The sequence below is a fragment of the Pezoporus occidentalis genome, unplaced genomic scaffold, assembly GCF_034315485.1.
Source record: "Pezoporus occidentalis ecotype Australia unplaced genomic scaffold, CSIRO_AGI_Poc_V1 ctg2, whole genome shotgun sequence".
NCBI classification, from domain to species: Eukaryota; Metazoa; Chordata; class Aves; order Psittaciformes; family Psittacidae; genus Pezoporus; species Pezoporus occidentalis.
In genome coordinates this window covers 10,572,439-10,597,397 of record NW_026913855.1, presented here as the reverse complement: position 1 = coordinate 10,597,397, position 24,959 = coordinate 10,572,439, and the positions used below count along the sequence as shown (strand labels likewise).

The following is a 24,959-nucleotide window of genomic DNA, read 5'->3' as shown; positions in this document are numbered from 1 at the left end:
GCAAATACTGAGTTACTACATCTTGTTTACACATGCTGATTTACCAATATGGCTTAAAAGAGAAAACGTAGTGGTGAAATGATTGAGCAGTCGTCCAGAGAAGTGTCATAATAGACTTGTGTCCTTATTTAAACACAGTCTTAAACTGTTTTGAGCAGACATACATGCAGCAGTTAAAATCAACAAAACAAAATCTGGAGCAGCAAGCTCACTAACTGTATGAAATTGAGCTGAATTTGAGAGTTCACAGCTAATATCAAGCCAAAGTGTCTGGAAGTCTTGAAGATGGATTGGCTTGGAACACTGCTTTTTGTTGTTAATTTGCTTTGAAGCAGCTCTTCATTGAAGTTGGTGTGACCTTCTCAGTGTTGCCTGCTGAAGTCAGTGATCACTAGGTGCTTCTGCAGCAGCTTTGCTGCAGAGTTCAAAAGAATCTGATAATATGAATTTAAGTAAGGTGGTAGTTAACTATTCTTTTTGTTACTGAATTTTGGAGAGAATGGCTGTTCAAGTCTAGCAAAGTGGGCTCTCATGTAGCTCCCACTTGACATGAGCAACCAGTTTCTTTCTACCCTTATTTTTAAATGTAGTTATGAGTTTCTTGAGGAGAAAGAAAATACATTTTCAAATGTCTGGCTGTTTTTTAATTTAATATGGTGCTAGGAACTTTGAGCTCTTGCTGGGGTACATGGTACTGTCTTTGAATAGTACCATTCTAAGAAGCTACTTATTTCTCTCTTCCCTTGTACTTCTGTTCTTGTGCAAGTTATGTTCCGTCTTCAACTGTGATCTGGTGAAGAGAGCAAAACCGATATACCTCATTCTTGCATAGCAGTCTGCAAGAAGTTGGTTTATTTCTAGCAATGTTTTTGGGACATTGCATGTATAAAGAAATTAAAAATATTTGAATAACAGGAAATCAGAACTCAGTGCAAAACATGCCATATATGTTACTGAGATCCCCCTGAGCCTGTTCTTCTGTAAGCTGAACAGCCCCAGCTCAGTCTTTCTTCATACACAAGTCCTTTAATCGCCTTTGTGGCCCTCACTGAACTCTTCCCAGAATGTCCATGTCTCTCTTGCACTGGGAAGCTCGGGATTGAATGGAGTAACCCAGGTGTGGTGTCACCAGTGCTGAGTAGAGGGGATTCCATTCTTAAATTGGAATAAAAATGATTTCTTTAATATTAGATTAATTGTATTCTGTGGATTCTTAGCTGACTCTAGCAGTACAAATAAGTGGCTACTGTTGCCAGTCTTGCATGTGTGCAAGTACTTTAACTCTACATGACACAAACCTGATGGTAATTTGCATTTAAACTTGCTCAGGTTTTCACAGGACATCTGTAGGTTTGTCTGGTGGTGGGTGCTGGAAATAGTGCCAAAACAACCAAGTGTGTTACTTTGCGTTTAGACCTTGTTTGTTGAATTCTAAATTATCTGAATTCTGGATTGGGACAGGATAAGCCATTGACAAATATTGCTTTGTTATTGTCATACAGCTTGTTCGGTGTTCTTCGTGTCCATACCCTTTGTATCCATGTCTCATGGATTCTGGAGTGAAAGTATACTTCACACAAATTGTTTGTCTCCTTTTACTGGTTCAGCTGAACTGGCAGGGGTGTCAGTGGTTTTCTAGTTGTTATGGTTAAAGCCCAGCTGGTAACTCAGAACCATGCAGCTGCTCTCTCATTCCCCCCCTTCACCCCCTCCCGCCCCCCTCCCAGAAGAATGTAACTCCCATGGGTTGAGATAAGAACAGTCCAGTAACCACAGTATAGCACAAACCACTACTGCTACCACCAATAATAAGAATGCTAGGAGAAATAACAAAGGGAGAGAATATAGAACTAAAAGGGGAAAAGGAAAAGAAAACAATAAACACGAGTGATGCACAATACAATTGTTCACCACCTGCTTGACCAATACCCAGCCCGACCAGAGCAGCGATCTGGGCCTTCTGGGTAGGGTAACTGCCCCCAGTTTATGTACTGGGCATGATGGAACACCCCTTTGGCTAGTTTGGGTTAGGTGTCCTGTCTCTGCTTCCTCCTGGCTTCCCGTGCCCCTCCTCACTGGTAGAGAATGAGGGAGTGAGAAGTCCTTGATCAGAGTAAATATTACTTAGCGACAACTAAAAACATTGGTATTATCAGTGTTGTTTTCAGACTAAAGTCAAAAACACAGCACTGTACCAGCTACTAAGGAGAAAAGTAACTGCTGCAGCTGAACCCAGAACACTCCAGCAGCTGGTTGTGTCCTTGTCGTAAACCTGCCTACTTGTCCAAAAGCCATTAACATCGATGTGTGTACTACTTTGGTGTCCATACAGTCAACAAGATTTGTCTTCAGAAGCAAAATAAAAGTAGCCTTTACCTTTCTCCATTAGCAACAAAGTTATTTTGGGTGTTTGTTCATGACTGTTTTGTTAAAGTCACCTTGGATAAGAATGCATAAAAAACCTATTTGAGTTTGCTGCCCTCCAAATACTACAGTAAATTTTTAGTGATTCCTGGCAAGTGTCATGTATGAGTATCACAGCTCTACATTTTTCTGCTAAAATTCATGGTTATAACTTCAAATGTGTTTGAGAGGATGTCTATGAATCTTCCTGCTTGCAGAGATATTTTACATGGACTGAGGATGTACAGGAAGTTGTCACACTATAGTTATTCACCATGTCCAGATAAGTCTGCTTGAAAGAGAGCACTTGCGAAGGTTTTGGGAAACAATGCCATTTTCCCTCCTAGCAGCTGTGATGAGAGAATATTAACTGTGACTGTATAGAGCATAAAGAGCAGACTGATTTAGAGCTCTGAATGATAATCTAGATCTTTGATTCTTAGCTATTCTTTGATATTGGAAAAAGTCTTAAGCACAGCTGAGCCACTTACACTAAACAACAGAGATTCAGCACTTCAGTTTGCCAACAGACACATCATTACCCTGTAGTTCTTATATGTCAAAACAGCGTAGGAGTGTAAAATAGTAAAAGCTGATAAGGATTTATATCCCAAACTTGCATTTAGAAGAACTATTGAAATGTCCTAATGTAAAGGAGAAAGTAATTTGACATTCATTTTTGTTTCTGTTTATGAAAGCAGCAGTAAGTAAATTGGTTGTGGAATATTTGCACTCATCTTTTCTGCTAGCTAGAGATACTGGAAATACCAGAACACTAGAAGCATTGCTAATACCTGACAGCAATATGTTTTAGTTACTCCACACTAACTACATTATAATGGAGGATCACCAGGGGCTGTGCTGGTAGAATGAGAGGGGTAGTTGTTTCCTTATGGGTATTCTTGTTTGGGGGTTTTTTGTTTGTTTTCTTGGTGTTTAGGAAAACTTTGTACTGAGTCATCAACACCTCCATGTTATCACCATGACTAATGAAACTTTTTATTTCCCCAAGTGAAACAGATGCATTGATTTTTGGAGAATAACTTTGGTGCTGATGAGACTTTCTTAGGTATGAAGACAGGCTGAGAAAGTTGGGGCTGTTCAGCCCGGAGAAGAGAAGGCTGCGTGGAGACCTCATAGCAGCCTTCCAGTATCTGAAGGGGGGCTATAGGGGTGCTGGGGGTGGACTAGTCATTAGGGACTGTAGTGATAGGACAAGGGGTAATGGATTAAGACTTAAATGGGGAAGTTTAGATTGGATATAAGGAAGAAATTCTTTCCTGTTAGGGTGGTGAGGCACTGGAATGGGTTGCCCACGGAAGTTGTGAATGCTCCATCCCTGGCAGTGTTCAAGGCCAGGTTGGACAGAACCTTGGGTGGCATGGTTTAATGTGAGGTGTCCCTGCCCATGGCAGAGGGGTTGGAACTAGATGATCTTAAGGTCCTTTCCAACCCTAACTATTCTATGATTCTACTGTTTTTTGGTCTAACAGGTGAGGCACTTGTTTGAATAGGTCTCTGCAGTAGCCAAGTGAAGAGTAGCCTCGCTTTATCAAACAGATGTGTGCACCGGTTCTTGCTGCATGAAGAAATAAAATCACTCTGGCTGCTAAGTTGGTGTTAATCTAATGCTAGCCTGCTGCAACCTACTGACTTGGATTGCTATTCACCTGATGCCACAGAGCATGATAGTAAGTGATAGCAAAGCAGGGCTTAACGGAGTGAGCCTGTGAACTTGTGAAGTACAGACTGCTTTGCATGCAAGTTAGTTGACTTGTTGGTTGGAAGCTATCAAAGTTACTGTCATGAAAACTTTGGGGTTTGGGTTTTAACTCAAAGGAGCAACTCAATTATTTTAACTGTGTTTTCATCTTTTGTTAGTGTTAGATATTAGAAAACATATCAGTTACAGAAATTTGAACAGACAAAAATTGGTAGGGGTAGTCTCTGCTTATCCATCTTCTGAATGAAGATTAATTTCATCTGCCTGTGTTCTGAATTAGTTTAGCTTTAATAAATAGCAGAGGATCTTGAATGAGGTGCATACAAATGAGGTGAAAGTAGAAGTTTTCACAGGAGAGAGTAGTGAAAGCAGGTGCAGGCTTTTTCAGGATGACAGAGGTTACAAAGGAAGATGTTCATGTTGTCAGATACTGTTACTCCACATTTCCCAGTATAAGAGAAGAAACTTGAAAGGACAGGACTAGAAATTAATAGCTGAAGTAATTTGACTTCATTAGTGTAAAAATTGTCAAGCTGAGGCTTCTGTAGTAAGTCATTATCACTACATACTACCCAACTCCTGTTTGTAACAAAATCAGTACAACTTACAAGGATACTGCTTCCACCTAGAAGTCTGACAAGATATCGTAACAGACTTCATAGTCGTTTGATAGACATCCATGAAAACCAACATAATTCTGCAGGGAGAGAAAAAGATGACCACAACAAAACACTAAAACCAAACAAAAATGAAACAACCTGAAAAGAGTATATGATAAGAAATAGTGTGTTTAGTCAAATCTTCTTTGGAAGAAGCCTGTAACAGGATAGCATAAAGAGAGAGGGTTGCTTGGCTTTTACAACCAGAAGGCCTCCCTCACAGAATCTCTGTATTAATTAGTCATCCACCCTTCACATACCACTCCTTTTTTCTCTAACACCAGTGGAGGAGTGGTTGCTCCAAAAATGCCACAGTTGCTCAGTTTGCTTTAGCACTGCCAGGTGTCTCTTCCCAGCTCAGCTCTAGGTAGCTTGTGCAGATAGGAAGGCTGAGAGGTATGACAGAAGTTTGACATTAGGCCTTTCCACCTTCAGCTGAGTGGGGGAAGCTCTTATTGCTGTGTAAGTGCTTGGGCTATGTGAAAAATATATCAATCCTTTATGTTACATTATTGTGTAGGTAAATAGCTGTTTGGTTTCAGTAGCATATCACCAATGGCATGAAGAATGATGACTTGGGCAACCTGCAGATTAAAACTTCTAATGGTTTTTATGTTAACAGCGCAGACAGTAGCTTCTTCTGGCTCATCAAAATACAGTGAAGTACAGATTTATTGCATGCAGAAAATACTGCAAGTGAATATGAAAAATTGTAATGTTATTTCTAACTTACAGAGAAAGCTATGATGTAGTGTTACTGCTAATGCTTTGGTCATTGTTATTTGGTTATCAATCTTTTTCCTTTTAATGTTATTTTTAAAGATTCTGATATAAAGTCTTGGGGGAGGGGGAAGGAAATAAGAGCAGTCAGAGTGTCAGCTTGAATTTCTTTTTCTAGATGGTCCACTTACTTTCTCATGGTTACTGTTTAAATACTGGTTTCAGTTCCCCTCACATGCTTCATTTCCTAACAGCTGCCACAATTGCAAAGGTAGCAACCTTTCCCACCAGCTCTGTTCCTACATCCCTTGGTGTAGCTGAACTAATGATCAGTGGTTGCTATTCCTTCTCCAGATCCCTTTCTTTCTTCTCTGGGGAGAAAAATCAGTGTAATTTTGAGGGAGAATCAAGATGGGAGAAGTGCTACTGAAAGCTGGGGTGGTCTGAAGCCTGAGACTCTGCTTGGAGCGAGAATACTCCATGGCCAGGTGCCAGTAGGCATGGACTACCCTGTCACCTTGTTAGGGAAGGCTCATGGTTCCTCCACTATGGATGTGTGTGGCCCAGCATAAGGAGGACAGTGAGCAAGGAGGTTTCATTTGGTTTCACCCTGGCTTTACTTGGCAGCAGCCTTTCAGAGCATCAGTTGCTGGTGCCAGAGCAAACCAGATGAAGTGCTCTGAGTAAGTTTCAGGCTCCTGAACCCTGTAGAACAGCTGAAGCTCTGGCTGGTGCCTTGGAAATGGTAATGGGCTGGGCAATGTATGTTGTCTTCTCTTCGCAGAGACTCTTGAGAGGCACATAATCAGAAGCTTGTTTTAGGTTATAACTAAACATTTGGCACCTTGAGGTTTGTGGGCATTGATTGCTTTGTATCCTATCTTAAAATAAAAAATAATGAAAAAGAACCAAAACACTTCAGCAGCAGCAAACCAGGATTTTCTTTAATTTTCTCTTAAGGCGGAACATGAGCAGGAAAATTGCCACTTTATAATTATCTCATACCAGGTGTGTGTGAAATGGCAAGAGGCAGTTACTGTGCTGCTCGCTGTTCCCCATAAGGAATGTGTGGAAAGAGCAGCACAAAAGATCACAGCACCTAGTGGTAGTTATCATGGCAAAGAAGAGATGTCCTATGCGTTATCTGAACTATTACACTGAATGCACAAAAGATAAATCATCTATTAAGCATGTGTTCCAAGATCCATCGAGTGGCAGTTTAATGTACTGCTGGCTTCTGTCTGACAACACTTCCTGTTCTTTTTCTTCCTTGTCTCTAAAGCTAGTTACAGTAATGTGAAAGGAGCATTTTCCAGCTCTGTCTGGAGTTTTAAACCCACATGTTTCTAGCACCACCCGCTGCTTTTAATCCCAATGCATTTTTTAACTGCTTCTGTCTGTGCTTTATTTCCCCAGGATCTACTAATGTTTTAAAGAAAACCATTTATTAAGTAAATGGAAGATGGATTTCAGGTATATCCATCCCTTTCTTTTGCTGAGCATGTCTGATATTTTCTGTGCAGAGATCTTCTGGCTTCTGTGTATTCTTAATGAAGAAACTGCTAAGTTGCTTCAGAAGTTGGAAAGTGAGCAGCCATCTTTTTATGGAAATTTGGTATTTTTAAGTCCATAAAGTCCTTATGCAAGCGACAGAACTACACAGTAATGAAAGGTCCTGTCTTTACCAAATTTTGTAGTCTTTGCTAATATGATCAGTGAGAAGCTACTTTCAGTGTAATTGACTTTTCAAATCTTACTTATATGTTTGAATGTTTATCAGTATAAGAGGTGTTTATGTGAACAGGGCCAACAGTGGGCTTGCAAGATATCCTGAACGGCAACAAATTATAGCTGTAGTGTGCTACAACAGCCTTTCTTGCCCTGTAGTCTTCAGGATTCTGGCATGGCATCACTGTGCAGTCCCAGAGATGGCAGTGCTGTTGTGTGTGCTGACATGTAGCAGTGAGTTACGTCCTCACTCTGTGGTCTACTTCAGGTAAAGGAGTTCCTACCTGATATTCATATATACCTCTGAGGAATGCCTAAGATGAACAAAATGTGAAATAGCTTTATGTTCCCTTTGCATTTTCATCCTTAATAACAGTCAGCTTAGCCTTAGCATGTTGGCAACTGGTGATCATCACTGATGCGTAGTAAATGTCCTCTAGAGATCAGAAAGCAGATGGGAAGGAGTGAATCATTGATATCCTATAGAGAATTAAGCTGCAAGCAGCAAGTGAAAGCGAAAGAGGTTTTTTCTTGTAACCAGGCTTCAATAAGCAGCTAAGTTGCACAATCTCCTATCACAAATCAGGAGGTAAGGAGGAAAAGAACAATCAAAGATGGAATGTTAAAAGTGGATAGATAACTTACTTTACCCAAATATTTTGTAGCTAAGAATTAAAACTGGATATGACCAAACAGCAAAGCAAAGTTGCTCTGAGACTGGACTTACTGAAAGATCATTCCACTTGCCCCCAACCAGACTTTTTATTCACCTAATTGTTTTCTGTTCCTCTTCTTAGTTGTTCACTTTGTGTTAATAAGGAAGAGTACTTGTGACTAGCTAAATGCTAAAACCCCTTAACTGTAGGAAATGTGTGTACATACCTTCAGACTGCCTGATATGCTATTCCCCTCTCCCCAGCTGCCCATCCTCAACTCTTGTTAATTTATGGTCACTATGAAATCTTGTATAAAAAGATTCTTAAAGCCTATTTATAATATTGACCATAGCCAAGCTGGAGTGAATTCTTGATTGTCAAACATGGTGTAACCCCATATCTCCCTTTTAAGCATTGAATCCACTTCAGTATAGTCACTGCCTAGACTGGCAAATAAAACTGTACCTGATACACAGATAATCTTGGGAACAGCAGCATTCAAATAAACCCAAAGATGGCTAGCAAAATTGGAGGAAGAAACTCAACCAAACCCAAAAGAAGTCTCCACAGAGACCTTATTGCTGTGTTTCAGTTCTTAAAAGGGGCCTATAAGGAAGCTGAGGAGAGACTTTTTAGCAGGGTCTGTTGGATGAGGGGCAATGGTTTTAAATTAAAAGAGAGGAGATTCAGGCTGGACATGAAGAAAAAAAATTCTTTACAATGAGCATGGTAAAATACTGGCACAGGTTGCCTTGAGAGGTGGTGAATGCACCATACCTGGAGATATTCAAGGCCAGGCTGGATGGGGCTCTGAGCAACCTGCTCTGGTTGAAGATGTCCCTGCTCATTTCAGGGGGGTTGGATTAGATGGCCATTGAAGGTCCCTTCCAATCCAAACTATTCTATGATTCTTGCACTCTCGCTTTCTTCTTCCTGTAAATGTGACTTTAAGAACATGTTTGAAGATAGGATCTGAAAGTAACCACTATGTTCTGTGACTCCAGGATAGACAAATCAAAGAAACTCGGTGTTAAAAAAAAACTTGAGTCTGTAACTATTTAGGTACATTTTCTTCCTGTCCAAGGTATTTTTTTGCTGCTGGAGATGAAGTCCACAAGTTTGGCCTCCCAGATGGTTAAGGGATAAACTTGTTAAACTCTGACACAGTTTTCTGAACACATCAGTTTGAATGTTAGTGAAACTGGCAGCTGGTTAATGGTGTTTGTCTGGATGCATTTCTTGTTAATAAAGGCCTACAGCTGCTCAATTTAAGTAAAAAGACTTTCTGTTCCTATAGCCCTTTTTGAGAGCCTATTTCATTTTGTATTGTTCAGATAGTTTTTGCTAGCATAAGTTTTTGAAGGAGAATCTGAAATTGGTTCTATTTGAAAGAATTTTTGTGTATAACAGAAAATATTCTTTCCATGTCTGTCATTCAAACACAGTAGCCCCATGATACCAGGAACTTGGGTTTTATTAACACAGAAGATCTGTAATAGGACTTAAAACCAGTAGATGTTACAAATATTTTTTTACAAGACAACTAAAACCTTCTATCTGTATGAAATGTAAGAGTAATCAAATTAATTGGGCACAGTTGGCATTCTTCACACTATCTGCCTGCAACTTTTAGGCTTGCAACAGAAAATAAATTTTATTTAAGAAGAGCAATGAAGTTATTTTTGAAAACAAGCAGTAGAATTTCTCTAAAATTTGCATTACGTGTGTAAAAACAACAAAAAGGTAAAATTTTAATGCTAAGTATGGCTTTTAAATGATGGTTCTGTAACTGAGTTGTTAACGAATTAATGATTAAGGATTCTATCGGTCTGCATTTGAGATAATCATTAATTTTTCAAATCTGACTGATTATGAAATCTATCATATATGATGTTCTAACATGACAGCTGTGCCTGTAATTTAGAATGAGGAAAGCTGGAGGAGGGTTTGTGTTGGTTTTTTTTTTATGGAATTTTTTTATGTAAACTGCTAACATTTTAAAAATAGTAAAAATGCTTAACCTGTGTTGCAATTTAGGAAAAAAGAGTTGAGACAACATACTTTTTTCCTATTGAAACAAGCCAAAGTTATCAGACTTTTTGGCTTTTGATTCCAAACTGTTGAAGTAAACTTGCTTTTACAAGTTGGGGTTTTTTTAGTTGTTTTTTTTTTCTGGAATTACCTTTTTTTTTTTCTCCTAGTGGAAAGCTGTTCTCCCAGAATATTTTACCACTTTTCCCACTCCCCCTCCTGCCAAAGTGTTTGCAGGCTGTTTCACAGCCAGTCTTTTACCAAAGTACATTTTGAAATTAGTGTCCACTTATGCTGCCCTGATTGGAGAATGGGGCTTTCAGATTGAAGTGGTTTGAAATAGAAGATCACGACTTGAAAAGGTCACAAAAAGCAGGCTGTATATACTCAGTTTAATTCATAGACATATAAATTCATAGACATATAAAGCTGTTTTTTAGGTTGGAAAAAAACTTTAAGATCTTAAGGTCCAACCATTAACCTAACATTGCCAAGTCTACCTCTAAACCATGTCCCTAAGCACTGCATCTACAGGTCCTTTAAATACCTCTAGGGATGGTGACTCCACCATTTCCCTGGGCAGCCTGTTCCAGTGCTTGGCAAGAAGAAATTATTCCTAATATCAGATCTAAATCTCCCCTAGTGCAACATGAGGCCCTTTCCTCCTGTCCTATCAGTTGTTACCTGGGAGAAGAGACCAATACCCACCTCCTTACAGCCTCCTTTCAGGTAGTTGTAGAGAGCAATAAGGACCCCCCTGAGCCTCCATTTCGTCAGACCAGACAACCCCACTTCCCTCAATTGCTCCTTCTCAGACGTGTGCTCCAGACCCTTCACCAGCTTCATGCTCTTTTCTGGACCTGCTCCAGCACCTCACTGTCTTTCTTGTAGTGGGAGGCATAAAACTGAACACGGTATTGGAGGTGTGGCCTCACCAGTGCCAAGTACAGGGGGATGAGATTTAAACAATAAAAATATTCTGTTTGTTATTTGGTTGTCATAGTTATACCCTGTAGTGCTCTGATTTATTCCAGAAACAGTAAAAGGTTAGTTTACCACTAGTACCATTTAGTGGTCTAAATATGATCATTTGGTATATTACTGCATAGTTTCTTTGTCATCTAGCAATGTTAAATCTAGCACTTTATATACTAGGCAGAGAGCATCATGTTCTCCAAGGTCAATTATGTGGCAGCTAAAGCAAACTTCTAAAGCAACTTTTGTATGACTTTTAGTATCTTGCTGCTTGTTGCTGTTTTGATCAGTGTGGGTACAAATACTGTGTTTTACATTTACTTTAAACGTGTTAAAAAGCAGCGTGTTCATTTCTCCTCTAGTCTTACACAAAAACTAAGCAATGGGTTTTTTCATGCCACTTACTAACAGGCGAACACAAGCTGTTTGCGTTCCAACGGTTCACCTGCACATGACTGCAGCCACCATGCAAGTCAGCCAGAAAGACTTTGAAAAGGCTCAAGAACAACTGAAGCTTTTGAAAAAGGATCCTGGGAATGAAACTAAGTTGAAGCTCTATGCTTTGTTTAAACAGGTAGGCTTGTTTTATTTTGTTTTGGAAGGAGCATTTGTAATACGAAAAGATGGACCTGTGAAATATTTGCTTAAAATAAGGGTTGTTCAAATGTATTGTGCCTTAACAAGTTCTCCATTTCAGGTGCTCAAATTCTATTCTTGAAATGCCAGCCCCTCAAACTCTGCCTAAGTTCTGAGGGAAACCAAACCTGTTTTATAAATCATGCTTTGAATAGAAACTTTTATTCAAAGAAATAGAGCCAAATTGCATCCATTGTGTGATGCTTTCCAAATAGCATATATTGACACACCTCTGGAAAGATGGCTTGTGCTTCCTCTTAAATCTGTTGTATCTACAGTCAGTCAGCTGGGCCTGTAATATAAGGCTGTTGACATCTACAGGTTGATTTCTGGGTGGTTTGGTTGTTTTCTTTTTGTGTGGTCATTGTAGGGGTGTGGTGGGTTTTTTTGTCTCCTTTGGTTGGTTGGTTTTAAACCTGGAGGAACTGTACCTCCACACTTTGAGTGAAGGTTATTGTTGTCTACAGAAAGGAAGACCTTTGTAGAAACAGCCACAAGTCCTTAGTGGGGTTTGTACTGGTATTTGGGGAAGTAATTGTGGGTCAAGATTGGCTGTGGGGTCAGTACAGGCTGTTGCTTGTTATACTGAAGACAATCAATTGCTCCTTGAAATAAAAAACAGCTGACTGTTCCAGGTAGTTTTATTAGTTAGTGATAATGAGCTCATAAATGTACGCTTTCTTTTCTGCCTCCTACTTGAAATATTTCTCTCCAGTGGTGTGCTTTCCAGGAAAACTGATCATAGAATACTTGAGGATAGCTCAGACTCTTGCAGTTTAACTGGTCTACTAATCTTGCTCATAATAGGACCAACTTTGAAGTAAGATCCAACTTAATAGATCCTATGCAATGTTTTCTTTGTTCACACAGGTTACAAGTCTTTAACTTTCTTTTTAAGTCGGAAACTTCCACTGTTTTTGAGATAGGAGAGCTTAACATGTGTGGGTGTTTTGGCATCTCATATTGGTTAGGTTCTGAAAGCCCAGCACCAGATGTCAGGGAATAGCAGATGCTGAAAACTTCATGCTATGTGAACTGTCTGAATATTGCCCAAACCTGAGGTATGCCTTCTGTATCAGAGATGAATTTATGTATCCTGACCAGTCATCAGCTTTTCTACCAAGGCATCTGAACTTTAATCAAAGGTTTAAAGTTGTTTCACTCTCTTTTCAGGCTACTGAAGGTCCCTGCAATGCTCCAAAACCAGGTATGCTGGACTTTGTCAAGAAAGCCAAGTGGGATGCATGGAATTCTCTTGGCAATTTGTCTCAGGTGATAATACCTATCATTTCACTTAGATGCTTTCTAGATTACCTTTAAGTGCCTGGTCTATAAGTGAATGCCTGATGTCTAAACATACTGCATGCTGCTTCAGTAGCTCTGCTTTAGATGCCAAAATATTTTGCACTGTATTCTACAGTCATTTCACTGCTTCAATTTTTAGGAGGTTTTTCTATTGTGTAAGCCTAGTTCTATATTACTGTCAGCTTCCGTCAGTGTAAGAGATCTTATGTGTGTGGTGACTTCCAGTAAAAAGGTTGTTTTTCACCTTGTGTTCTATTCTGCTGTTCTCTTTAAGAAAGGTGGATTGAGATTCTCAGTTCTTACAACAAAGGACAAATCTGTGAATACAGCATATTGATAACATCGCCATTTTAAAATGCTGGTCTTTTATGCCACTGAAAGACTAGGGAAAAATGGAGTATTGAGAGCCTCTCTTCATTCTTTCTCAGTGTATCTTGACATCTTTAATACCTTTCATAACCTTTAGAGAAGTCTACTTTAAATGAAGCAAGCAGGAAGAATAAAGATACAAAGTTGCATAAGTGTTCTTTTCTTCATGCAGACTGTGGTAGAGTCTGACATTATATATAGCTACCACAGTTTCTTCTGCTACTCTTAAGTGAAGAAAGCATAAGCTTTACAAACCAGCTGTGTCACTGCTGCATTAGGCCTGCTGTTCAGGAGTAGTTTCTGAGGTCAGTAAAAGGTATTACTTAATCACGAGGGGGTTTTGCTTTCTTTTTCTTTTAAAAGAAAACATGCTTGCTTCATTTCAGTAACATAGTCTTGTGCTGCCTTATGGTTTCTAGGGTATGTTTTATGTTGTTTGGTTGGGGTTTTTCTTGAGATGGCTTTGCAGTTTTTAGGAGTAGCCAAGAAACAGTTACAGAAAAGAATCTCCTCTTGGAAATTATAGTGGAGAAGGAATAGACAATTTCACTTGCTACAGATCATGAATTATAGAGTTGATTGAAGTATATTATTCTTTCAAGAAAATAGGTTGTAACAACCAAGAACTTAAAATTCAAAATTCTTTTAAATTGCTTCTTACTGTAGAAGTACAGAGGCAGGATTCTTCAGGCTTTTGCATGTTGTGTTTGGGCTAAATGAAAGCTACTGTCTTCAAATGCAGTAGACCCATTTCAGCAGTCCTGTTTTCAGCGGCATGTGTTCTAAAATAAAAACTTTCATTTTGTTGGAGAGATGACCAACTGCAAAGTAGAAACAGAGGACCCATGGAAATGTGTAAATGCTGGGAATATGATAAAGATCTCTCTGATAATCTCAGCTGTGGATGGGGGCACTTCTCCAATAAAATAAATGTCATCCTCTTGGCATGTGTACTTTTATTTTGCAGATCCATGGCTGCTGCTTTCCAGATAACTTTAAGCATGATCTGTAGTGTTTAAACACAGCATCTTCCCCTTCTCTCCCTAATTAGAATGCTTTCTAACTGAGTTTTGCTTGTTTTTTTGTCCTGAAGCACAGTGTCACTTCCCACCCACCCCTGTCCCCGACTCCTCAGGTACCCATTTTATGAATAGTATAACAAACATGTCTCCATTTCAGCTTTTGATGATCTCGTGTGGGGTTTTTTGTTATCCCTCTCCCCCTCTCCTTTTCTTGTCTTACAGGATGATGCCAGACAGAAATATGCTGAACTTGTCGCAAGTCTGGTCTCTGCAGAACCTGCTGCACAGAAGGAAGAAGTTTCCCCAGAAGAGGGCAGGCATGATGGCTATGAAACAATAATAGTTACCACCAAAAATAAGATCACAAAGATAATGTTTAACCGACCTGATATGAAAAATGCCATCAACCGTATGGTAAAGAAATTAACTTGGGAGGACTAATATTTTTTTTCTTTACTGGGTAAATGACTTAAGTGTTTAAAGAATCAGTACTACAGGCTTAGCAGAGTTGACTGAAGCATGGTGGTCTGGATTTTGAGGGCTTAGTATCTTGACTCTGATGATAACCTAAGGAATAAATATCCAGTATATAATGAAACCATTCAGCTAAAATTTTACAGATTGGGATTTTCTGTGTCCTTTGGTTTCTTTCAAACTTAATATAGGATTACAGTCTGCACTAAATTAAAATGGCAAACTGCAGAAAGATTAGCCTGTTTTGTGGATACACGATTGGACTGTGATTTTTATTTTTATTTTTTTCTCTTATACAGATGTACAGAGAAATTATCAAAGCGCTTCAAGAAGCTGGAAAAGATGATTCTACCATAGCAGTTATTACTGGTATGACACTTCACATTCCTCTCTTGGATTTGTTTTATATTGTGCCAAAGTACAGTACTAACATGAACTATCTACCTGTATTTAGACTAAGATAGAATTATTTGAGGACGTTCTTTCCTCTAATATAGACCTAAGATTTTTCCAAAGTACTTGGGCAATATTCTTTCAAGGTGGTATTTCAAATTCTTTAGCAAGCTTGATGTTATATCAAAACCTTTGAGATGAGAAGATAGACATGGAATACTCCTGAAGGGCTTTATTACTTTGTGTAGCTGAAATACCTGCTCCACAGCATCTTCATTACTGTTTTTGAAGTTAATTGGTATGGGTTTAGTCAACTCTATCTCATCCTGTGATACATTGGAACATACTAAAATCGAGTCCCTCAAGTCCTGCACTGGCAAGCAGAGAGTTTACACTGCATGTTTACCTGTGATCATTGGAAAAAAAAAAGGTGGTTTGACTTCTGTGGCTGCCCTGGAAAAGGGTTGGTCAGGCAAGTTAAAACCTGGCCCAGCCACATACATTGCAATCACCAGATGTGTGCAGCTAGATGACTGCTCAACAGGGTGAAATGGAAGCCCAAACTCAGCTGTCTGTGACATTTAGCTGCTCTAGGGACGTGTCATTGGGATTCTCTAGAGGACAGTTTGTTCCATCTCTGATGCTGACTATGGCAAGGGCAGGTGGGAGGGACAGAAAGGCTGAGGGCATGCACTGCCTGCCTGGCACATCCTCTTTGCAGGTAGGTGTGCATTTAAGAAATTAGCCAAAGCTTGAGCTTTGGCTGGCAGCTAAGTAGTGTAAGTAAGCTAAGTAAGCAAGGTGAATTTGTGCTTAAGCCTGTTTATTCATTACTTCTGAGGTAATTGCATACATAGTCTTCTCCATGGTTGTCTTTTCTTGGAATACAAGGTGTGAGTTTGCTCAATTTCCTTTCAGTAGCAGTAACTAGGCACAACAACCCTTACAAAATGAGAAGGGTGGTTGACACAACTGGAATGTTTAACACATGTATAGCTAGGACTAAATAGCAAACACCTCTGCACAAGCCTTTCAGTTCTGTTTTACGTAGTAAGATCACTGCATAAAGTAGTGGATGTGCTAACCTGTGCAAGGTCCTGTCCTGTGAATGTCCTCATGGAACATACGATGATTTACACAAATCATACAGTCTAGCTTTTAAATACTCCTTGCTTTTTTGATGGTGCCTCAAACTGACATATACATTCACTAACAGGCTATCTGCTTCTTTCTGAAGAATCTACCTTTCAATATAATAATATCAATTCTGTGCTGTCAGTCTTATCCTTAGAATGCTTATCCTTAGAATGACCTTAATTGGTCATAAACCCCATGAATCTTCTACCACATAGTAAATAGGTCATTCTGTGTAATTTTGATACCTTCATCAGTTTGAAGGGGGATGAAAGGAGATACTTAAAGTTACATTTCCATCTTCCTGTTTAAAAAACCCCACCAGTTTCTCGCATCTTACTGCGTGAATGATCATGAATTGACAGAAAAAAATATCTGAACCGGTATGCAGGGAAAGGAAATATTTTCACTCGGACACTGTTACAGAAAAAAGAAATTCCCTCCCCCCTCTCAAATATTTCAGATTTAATATTCTTTGGCTCTCTACCCATTGTTTTTCAGTGAATTGTCAAAACTTGTTTTTAAACTGTAGATGTCCTTTAAGGTAGCGTGTATACTTTGAGACAATCCCTGTAGTTACATAATAATGTTAGATACTTAGAACAAAATGCTTTTGTAAATGTAATAAATGGAAGCTTCTCATACCTACTCAGAAACCATTGGTGTGTTTATTCATGTGTTCTCTGCAGGAAATGGAGACTACTATAGTAGTGGAAATGATCTGAATAATTTTACTAATGTCCAGCCTGGTGAGATGAAGAAGATGGCAGATGATTCAGCAGCATTACTCAAGTAGAACATCTTGATTTCATATATATATATAATGGGTAAAATATAATTTGCAGGCATTGTTAGAAAACATGGCAGCAGGGATACAGTTATGCTACAATACATCCGTTTAGATGACTCTAAGGACTCGCCATATGCATAAACAAAAAGAGCATGTGGGAGAATTAGTATTAATCATATTAAATAAATGAGGAAATGAGATGAATATTGGAAAATTTAAGTACAATGATGCTAAAGACTCAATTTTATTTTTTAGTCCCCAATATACATGCAGATAGAATGACAAAAGCACAATTTTGACTGTATAGTTTGTATGCTACAATGAAAAATCTGTGGGGTTCTTCTTTCTTGTTACTATGCAATGATGCCTACACTAGCATGTCATGCCAAAATACCTTCAGTGTCAGACTACTTTGAATAGAGACTGAGTGTAATGAGCTTGTTCCATCTTAGAGTCTGAATCTACCTGTTAAAGTACTTTATTTTCTGCTGCCAAGGAAATCAGGGGCATCACTTCACACAGAGATTGAAATGTTTTTTTGGGACAAACATGTTCATTTCTTCCCTATTTAACCAGATTTTGTCTTTTCTTTTACTTCTTTATGTGATGATTACATCTGAGAGATGCTCGCAAGCTGTATTGCTTCCTCAAGCACTTGCAGTTGATGGAAAATCTAAAATACACAAAAAGCAACAATGGTTTTGATTTATTTTTTAAGGATGAACTGCAAGCAGAGTACTCAGTTTTGCAGTTTTCACTTAGGCCAGCTGTCTGTGGATCACAGTTGCCCCTACAAAGTGATAACAATGCAGCCTGAATCTGCTGCAAAGATGTTATTCAGCGGCATCTGGCAAGTGTTCCAGCCTGCAGTGTTTTATAGGGTGTTAAGTACAATGCATAGTCTCACGTGTAGTTTATGGTCTTTTATCTTGCTCTTGTGAGAAGACTGTATTTGCTACACTGCTACTACTACACAAGCAGGGTGCTTTATTACAGCTGCTGCACAGTGATGCCAGGGAAGTGGAGTTTTACCACATTGTTAACTTTTAAAAAATGCTGTATTTTGAGGATCTGTTTTGCACTTCTTGACAAGTGAAACAAAATACAGTTTCTCAAACCCATGCAGAACAGCATGAGGCAATTCTGCGTTGTGGTAGCATCATAATTTTTGTGCCTGCTGGGGCTTCACTGTAAAATAGTCTGTGATGGGAATGGATATCCCATGGGTGGGATTAAGATGGCTGTATAATCGGATAGACAGGTCAAAAGACTGTTCTTGTTAGTGAGTTGTATTCAGTAACTGTAGCTGAAGAGGACAGCACTTTCATAACTTGATGGCAGGCACTAGGAGAGTTGTGCTGACATGTATGTGTTTGATTCTTAGTTGGTAAGGAAATGCAGGTATTTCAGATCTTGTCAGAATTTGTCTGGAAAATGGTCAGAAACATGCTACATAGAATCTAGCTCATGGGGGGGGGTATGTAGTATCTAATAACATGTTTTGAAAGTTGTTTATATTTAATGGAAGACAAGGACGTCTCTTTCCTTTGCTTTAGAGAGTTCGTGGGTCAGTTTATTGATTTTCCGAAACCACTGATTGCAGTGGTAAATGGCCCAGCTATTGGAATCACTGTAACGGTCCTTGGATTGTGTGATGTTATCTACGCTTCTGACAGGGTAAGTACATTACATAGGTGATCCCAAGGCAGTCTTTACACCTCTTTCTGTAACTAGTATTATTTGGCTTGGGTTAATTTCACAGAAAAGAGCACGCAGGTGTAAAGGATTTTTATATTATGCCAAGGAACACCGATATTAATTACTAGCACTGGGGTGCATCATCCAGTGGTTAACAAGCACGGAATTTCCCTGCCATAGTTACAGTTATCAAGTTACTGACTCCAGCTTGGAAACTCTTTACTGTGTTAGTGAATACAGTAAAGAATAGCTGATGTGAAATGATGGTTGTAAGGCCCCTTTCAAGTGTGGGATTACTATGGAAGTGCAGAAACTGGCATTTTATCTAATCTTAATTCTAAGGTAAGTTTAGAAAAGCTTTGGTTTATTCAACTTAAGATTCTTTTTGCTAAATTCAGGTCATTATCAGCCACAATGCATAGCCACACTGCACAGCCTAGTCTGACAGCAGATCAGTGTTTTGGGTGGTAAGTTAGCATTGCCTTCTGTGCTGGGTTTTGCTCCAGTTCATAGGGCACCAGTTCAGTATAGTTAATCTCCCCTTACTTAAGCATGACCAATACTAGCCTGTATCCTGGCAGATGTTGTCTAATCTTTTCTTACGGGGATATAAATACCGCTTTCTTGCTAGGAAGTCTATTAGTCTGTCATACTGTATGGCCCTCTGCAGTACAGCAGGAGATTATTACCTTCTATTACAGTGCAACTTTTGCACTCTGTGTCAGTTCATATTTTTAAATGAAAATTAAAGAAATAAAGACAAACGTTTCTTTGCTTAATGTTGATATGAGAGTTGTCAGAACAACATTCTGTAGTTTGGTGCTGACTTGCAATTATGAGACTGTTTTGTGTGATCCCATGCTGCATTTCTGCCACAAGTGTTTTTAAATTTGCATAACATTTGAGGAAAGAAGATTCAGTGACTTGAATTTTCAGGAGTAGAATAAATGTAGTATTACTTCAGCAAGCAAAATGCTTTTTAAGTTATTTGAGCTATGGATTTAACTTTTCAGATTTTGCACATGCAAATTAGTTTCTCTGAGCACTGTATTCAAATAAGGTAATTTCATCAATTATTATGAGAAGGGAACTGAATTACACGTACAAAGTCAGATCTTGTGTACATTGAGAGGATGAAGCAGTGTTAGTGGATGGTGTTTAAAGCCTGTTGTGGTAACAGTTCAAATGTATTTCTTGTAAACTCCATCACAGTAGAAACTTTACAATGAAAATTAAATCCTACTACTTTAGTCTTAAGCTCTGTTGTGAGGCTTTATTCGGTTTTTTATTTCGTTTTGTTTTGCCAGGCTACATTTCACAGCCCATTTAGTCAACTTGGACAGAGCCCAGAAGGATGTTCCTCTTACCTGTTTCCAAAAATCATGGGCTTCGCTAAGGTAAGAATGTCTGCACTCTATGTGGGATCATCTGACCTTTGTGTGTTGGTATCCTCCAGCTGTAAGAGCAAGTAGAGTCACAGCAAGAGTCCTTAGAGAAAGCTCCTGTTTGCAGCTTTTGAACCAAAGGTCAAGAAATGCAATGACAGTGTCAGAATAGGCATTATAATAGAGCAGTGACCACTTCAAAAGCCATACTGTGAAACTGTTTTTTTTTTTCTCATGGCTTCCTCCACCTTCTTGAGACAATTTCTGTATGGTGAAAGGTTGTATCTTTTGTCTAACAATGGGATGGAATGATGTGGAAAAGAAAGTAAGTGCTGTTGTAAGAAATGTCTTGGTAGACTGCCTTTCTCAGGCGAGGGAGCAAGTATTGTAGGGCTTCTGCCAATCATGTGGGAAACTTGTATTCAACCATTCCTCCAAATGTGAGTGTGAAGCAATCCACTTATATATTTACTTCCAGACCTCTTCTGTTTTTTAATATGTTCTAACATAGATTGGCTTTCTGTCCATACTCTTATTTGCTCTGTCTACTCCAGAAACAAGGAAACTAAATTATAATAACTACAAAAAGTGTGTTGCAGTTTAACCCCAGCCAGCAACTAAATAACACACAGGCACTTGCTCATTTCCCACTCCGGGTGGGATGGGGAGGAGAAATGGAAGAAGATAAAACCTGGGGATTGAGATAAGAGCAGTTTAATAATTGAAGTAAAATATAATAGTAATAGAAATAACCACAACAGTAGTCATAGGGAATAAAAAGAGAGAAGGAGTAAAACTCTGGAAACAGAAGTGATGCCACAACACAATTGCTCACCCTCTGCTGACCAATGCCGAATCTTGTCTTGAGAGGAGAAGAGGAAAGGGGTACAAACTGAAACACAGGAAATTCCATCTGAACATTAAGAAATACCTTTATAGTGATGGTAGTGATAAATGGGAACAAGTTGTGCAGAGATGCTGTGAAGTCTTCATCCTTGGGGAAATGTACTTATCCTAGGGGAGGTGTCCTCGAGGACACTTGAAACCTGACGGGACACAGCCCTGGGCAGCCTCCTCCAGCTGACTCCTTGAAGAGGGGGTTTGAACTAAACAGGATGTGGATATCCCTTCTAGCTTCATCTATTCTGTGCTGCTCTTTTCAGAGGGCAGATATTAATGAGCAAGAGTAAAATAAATGTGACTTGGAACCTTGTACTTTTTCTGTCAGGTTGCTCAAGTCCTGTGCCTCATTGAATCACTCTTTCTACTTTTCTTTATATAGGCGAATGAATTTTTGCTTTTCAATAAAAAGCTGACTGCAGCAGAAGCCTGTGCCCAGGGACTTGTGACTGAAGTCTTCCCCGAGAGCACTTTTCAGAAGGAAGTTTGGGCAAGATTAGAAGCTTATGCAGACCTCCCCCCAAATGTCAGTATTTTAAATTTTCCTCCACCTTGTAAGCCTCTAGCATTCCCAATCCTCCTGCCAAACTTCTCTTGTTTCTTTCTTGGTTTACTTTGTCCTTAATTGAAATAACAGGGCTCAGTATATTTTCCTTTAAGCACAGATCTGTCCCTCTGCTACAGGAGAGCAGATACTTCTCTTCTATCCTGGCTGAATCTAAGACAGTGCACTGTATACAGTGGCTGAAAAGCCTTAAAAACTAATTAATTAATCTGCCTGCAGTCTCTGTGTGCACACCTTGGATGTCTCCTCTGAGATGTTTATTTTGGCAATGATTTAGTTTTAAGAGCCTTACCACTGGGTCTACAATATTAATTGCACTCTGTGCTCTGTGGGTGCTCAAGATGATGCTGGGTGGCTTTACTTTTTGCTGAATTCAGTAATTCTGCTCACTAGTTTAGGTTTTGCAAAACTATATGAGTCACAATGTATTACTTTGCATTGTACAAGAGGAGACACTCGTGCCAGCTGCTGATAAAGTAGGTTGCATTTGGCACTGCAAATAGCTGAACAGGCTTCACTTCTTAAGCCCATCTCTCCTGATTATGGACTGCTGTTTCCTTTCCCTGAACCACTTCCACCTTATTAGCAGTCTTGGTGATCAAATGCAATAATTACTTCTGACAAAAAGGTGACAAAAAGCAGTGTTAATACAGTCTGGTTTGAATTCCGAAGTGTTTATTGTTCCATTTTATGAAACAGTATAGAAAACAGAACTTCCTAATGTTCCTGTTTTTCTCCTCTAGACCTTGGCGGTGTCAAAGCAACTATTACGAAGTATTGAAAAGGAGAAGCTCCATGCAGTCAACAGTAAAGAGTGTGAAGTCCTGAAGGAGAGATGGTTATCTGATGAATGTATAAATGCTATTGTCAGCTTCTTTCAGAAGAAAGCAAAACTCTAATCTTGACCAGTAAAATAATTCACCTTCTGGCAGTGGCTTAACCTGCCCTTACCATTAATAAACTTTCTCTTCAATAATATGATTCTTATACCTTTTCATGTGGTATGTATCTGAGTACTGGGCTGAAACACAATGTTATGTGCCTTGGATCCATTATGGATATTCAGGTTGGGGTAAAAGAGGTTCATTACCTTATAGGTAGCAGTGATATTTCTAAATAATACTAAGGCAGATTGTTTTCCGAAAGAAGCAATGGATGCAATTGCACTGTATTTTGATAGTTCTTCAGTACTTGTCTTATTAATGATTCTTTTTATTTATCTATGGGGAAGGAAATACTATATTAATGAAGAAATAAATAGAAGTATTCAATTGCTGTTGTGCTGATTCTTATTCCTTCTGTTAAACATCCTCAGTGAGAGGGAAAGTAGTTCCTCAGGGTGTATTGATTTAATAGTCTTACAAAACTATTCACTTGACTGACCTGAAGATTCTCAAAGATATTTGTTGTGATTTTTATGCTTCTAAACATAACTAAACCAGTTGCTTTAGATTACCCAGAAAAATCCCACCAAAGATAGTATAGCCTTTTTCTGTAGCTATTTTGGAGTTAAATTAACAAAATTATTATTTTTGAAGGGAAAACTTCTCCACCATTGGTGGATGTCTTCTGGTAGAGGGTGTGCCGGGCACTGCAGAGGACAGGGGCAGGCTGCTGGAAGCTCATGCCAACAAAAGGAAATCATGGAGAAACAGCAGTTACTTCTCAAGAAAATGTCCTTTCAATGACAAGGAGCTGAAAAGTGTGAAGAAAAAAAATATCTTTAATTTCAGTACTCTAGACTCTGATCTCAAGATATAGCAGCAGAGGTTGAGGTGGATGCTGGTTTCTCATCTGGGTGTGAGTGCCAGCAGCACCAGGATTGGGAGCTGCTGCAGCAGAGCAGCTTCCTGCCAGAAGCAAACTGCTTTGGGTGCCATCACTGTGCCTTGGTTGAGGCTTGTGGTGCTGTTGCCAGAAAGTCATCTGCACCTGGGCACGGGCATGCACATGCACTGCCTCACATAGCAATAAGCAGGTCTTAAAATCCAGACTTTGCCTCCTATGTGGTACCTAGCCATTGGGATTTAACCACTGGGAAAGTAAAACAGAAAGGGATCAGAGCAGAAAGAAGGAGAAGCATGGGTATGTATCATTCAGTTATGCTACAGAAGTATTAAATATCTTTAGGGTTCTCCTTTAACTCTCTGATGGGCTAACCATAACTCTGTGGTAGTTGATGCTGCCATACATGATTACCAGTGAAAGCAAGTCTGCTGTCACACACGGAGGATAGCAAAAGCAGGACCAACAGAAACATGGGAGGGGTGGAGAGGTAGAGGGGAGAAAGAAGGCAAGTCTGCCAGGGAGACCTGAGACCAGCTTTAGATCTAGCTGCAGGAAAGAGAGGGGAAACAAAATAATGTCTTATTATGAAACAACATGGAAAAGGGGAGGGCATGCTTCCAGCAGATGTTAAACAGCCAAGGGACAGTGGGGCTCTTCCCCCTTCCCTCTCTGTGCCCGGAGAGGGGATGTGACCCAAGCCCCTAGAGCATGGTGGTGGTAGGAAGGATGTCTCTGTGGGGTGACATACACTGCAGGGTTGGTGGGACTTGAGGGATGGCTGAGGTTCAAGGGATGGTGACAGGAGTGACAATGGGAGAAGAAACTTGGGCAGAGATGTAGGGGGGAGGAAAGCGCTGCTGGCAGGCGAGGGAAGCTCAGGGCCACCATGATGCCCCAGCCCTGTGTGGCAGCAGGCTCTACCATCCTACCTACGTGCACCCTGCTGTGGACGGGACAGCCATTGGGCAAGGAGCCATGCTGAGGTAGCAGGTTGTCTGGTGGGGCCACACTGGCTCTGAGCAGGCATTACCAGGGCACCCCAAGGTGTGAGGCTCGGTGCTGGCTACAAAATGGCGGCAGTTGCGTGAGGTGAGGAAGCGGCCAAGAGCTGTGGCCCTGGCACAGGGGAGCCCCTGGGCTGGGGGCAGCGCAGAGGGGACCGGAGAGTACAAGATGACTTTGTCTTGCCAAGGCATTTGTGGCTCTCGTGTCTGTTTTGTTGGTTGTTTTTCCACACTGCTCACATGTGCCAGAACTGCTCTAGCACTGTGGCAGTGGTGTAATGGTGGCCATTGATCACATAGCCAGGGTTAAACATTTGTTTAATGTTTCATTAAACATTTGTTCAGTCTTCTTAAAACTCTTCATTAATGATGATTTTTAGTAGATTTAGAAGCGCATGAGCTATGTCATCAAGTGTATTTTGTATGCTTTTATGTTTCTAACATTGAATGTACAGCTCAGTTGTAAATATCCCATAAAAACTGCTGTGTTAAAGTGCCCCTCCCTTGTTCCAGCTGAATGTGAATGCTTCCATGAGCATTATGTAAAAGACCTTGGATCTAAACATGGACTTCTAAAATTTTTCAAACAAGTTAGAATTTA

The 24,959-nt window shown here is 39.7% G+C and overlaps 1 protein-coding gene across 5 annotated transcripts in view; it reads left to right on the top strand.

Annotated features, from left to right (window-relative positions):
* Window positions 1–22,837, top strand: part of ECI2 (enoyl-CoA delta isomerase 2) — a 28,049-nt gene extending 5,212 nt beyond the window's left edge. For 3 of the 5 annotated variants that reach the window (XM_062617824.1, XM_062617825.1, XM_062617829.1), the window contains exons 2-10: window positions 11,307–11,469; window positions 12,705–12,803; window positions 14,450–14,641; window positions 15,001–15,070; window positions 16,918–17,020; window positions 18,575–18,695; window positions 20,024–20,113; window positions 21,384–21,527; window positions 22,310–22,837. In XM_062617824.1, the coding sequence (XP_062473808.1) occupies window positions 11,307–11,469; window positions 12,705–12,803; window positions 14,450–14,641; window positions 15,001–15,070; window positions 16,918–17,020; window positions 18,575–18,695; window positions 20,024–20,113; window positions 21,384–21,527; window positions 22,310–22,465 (1,138 nt within the window). In that variant the 3' untranslated portion in view covers window positions 22,466–22,837. Of the gene's footprint in view, window positions 1–6,921; window positions 6,979–11,306; window positions 11,470–12,704; window positions 12,804–14,449; window positions 14,642–15,000; window positions 15,071–16,917; window positions 17,021–18,574; window positions 18,696–20,023; window positions 20,114–21,383; window positions 21,528–22,309 lie in introns of all 5 variants that reach the window. The other 2 variants (XM_062617828.1, XM_062617826.1) reach the window with 1 other exon arrangement.
* Window positions 22,838–24,959: the final 2,122 nt, after the last annotated feature.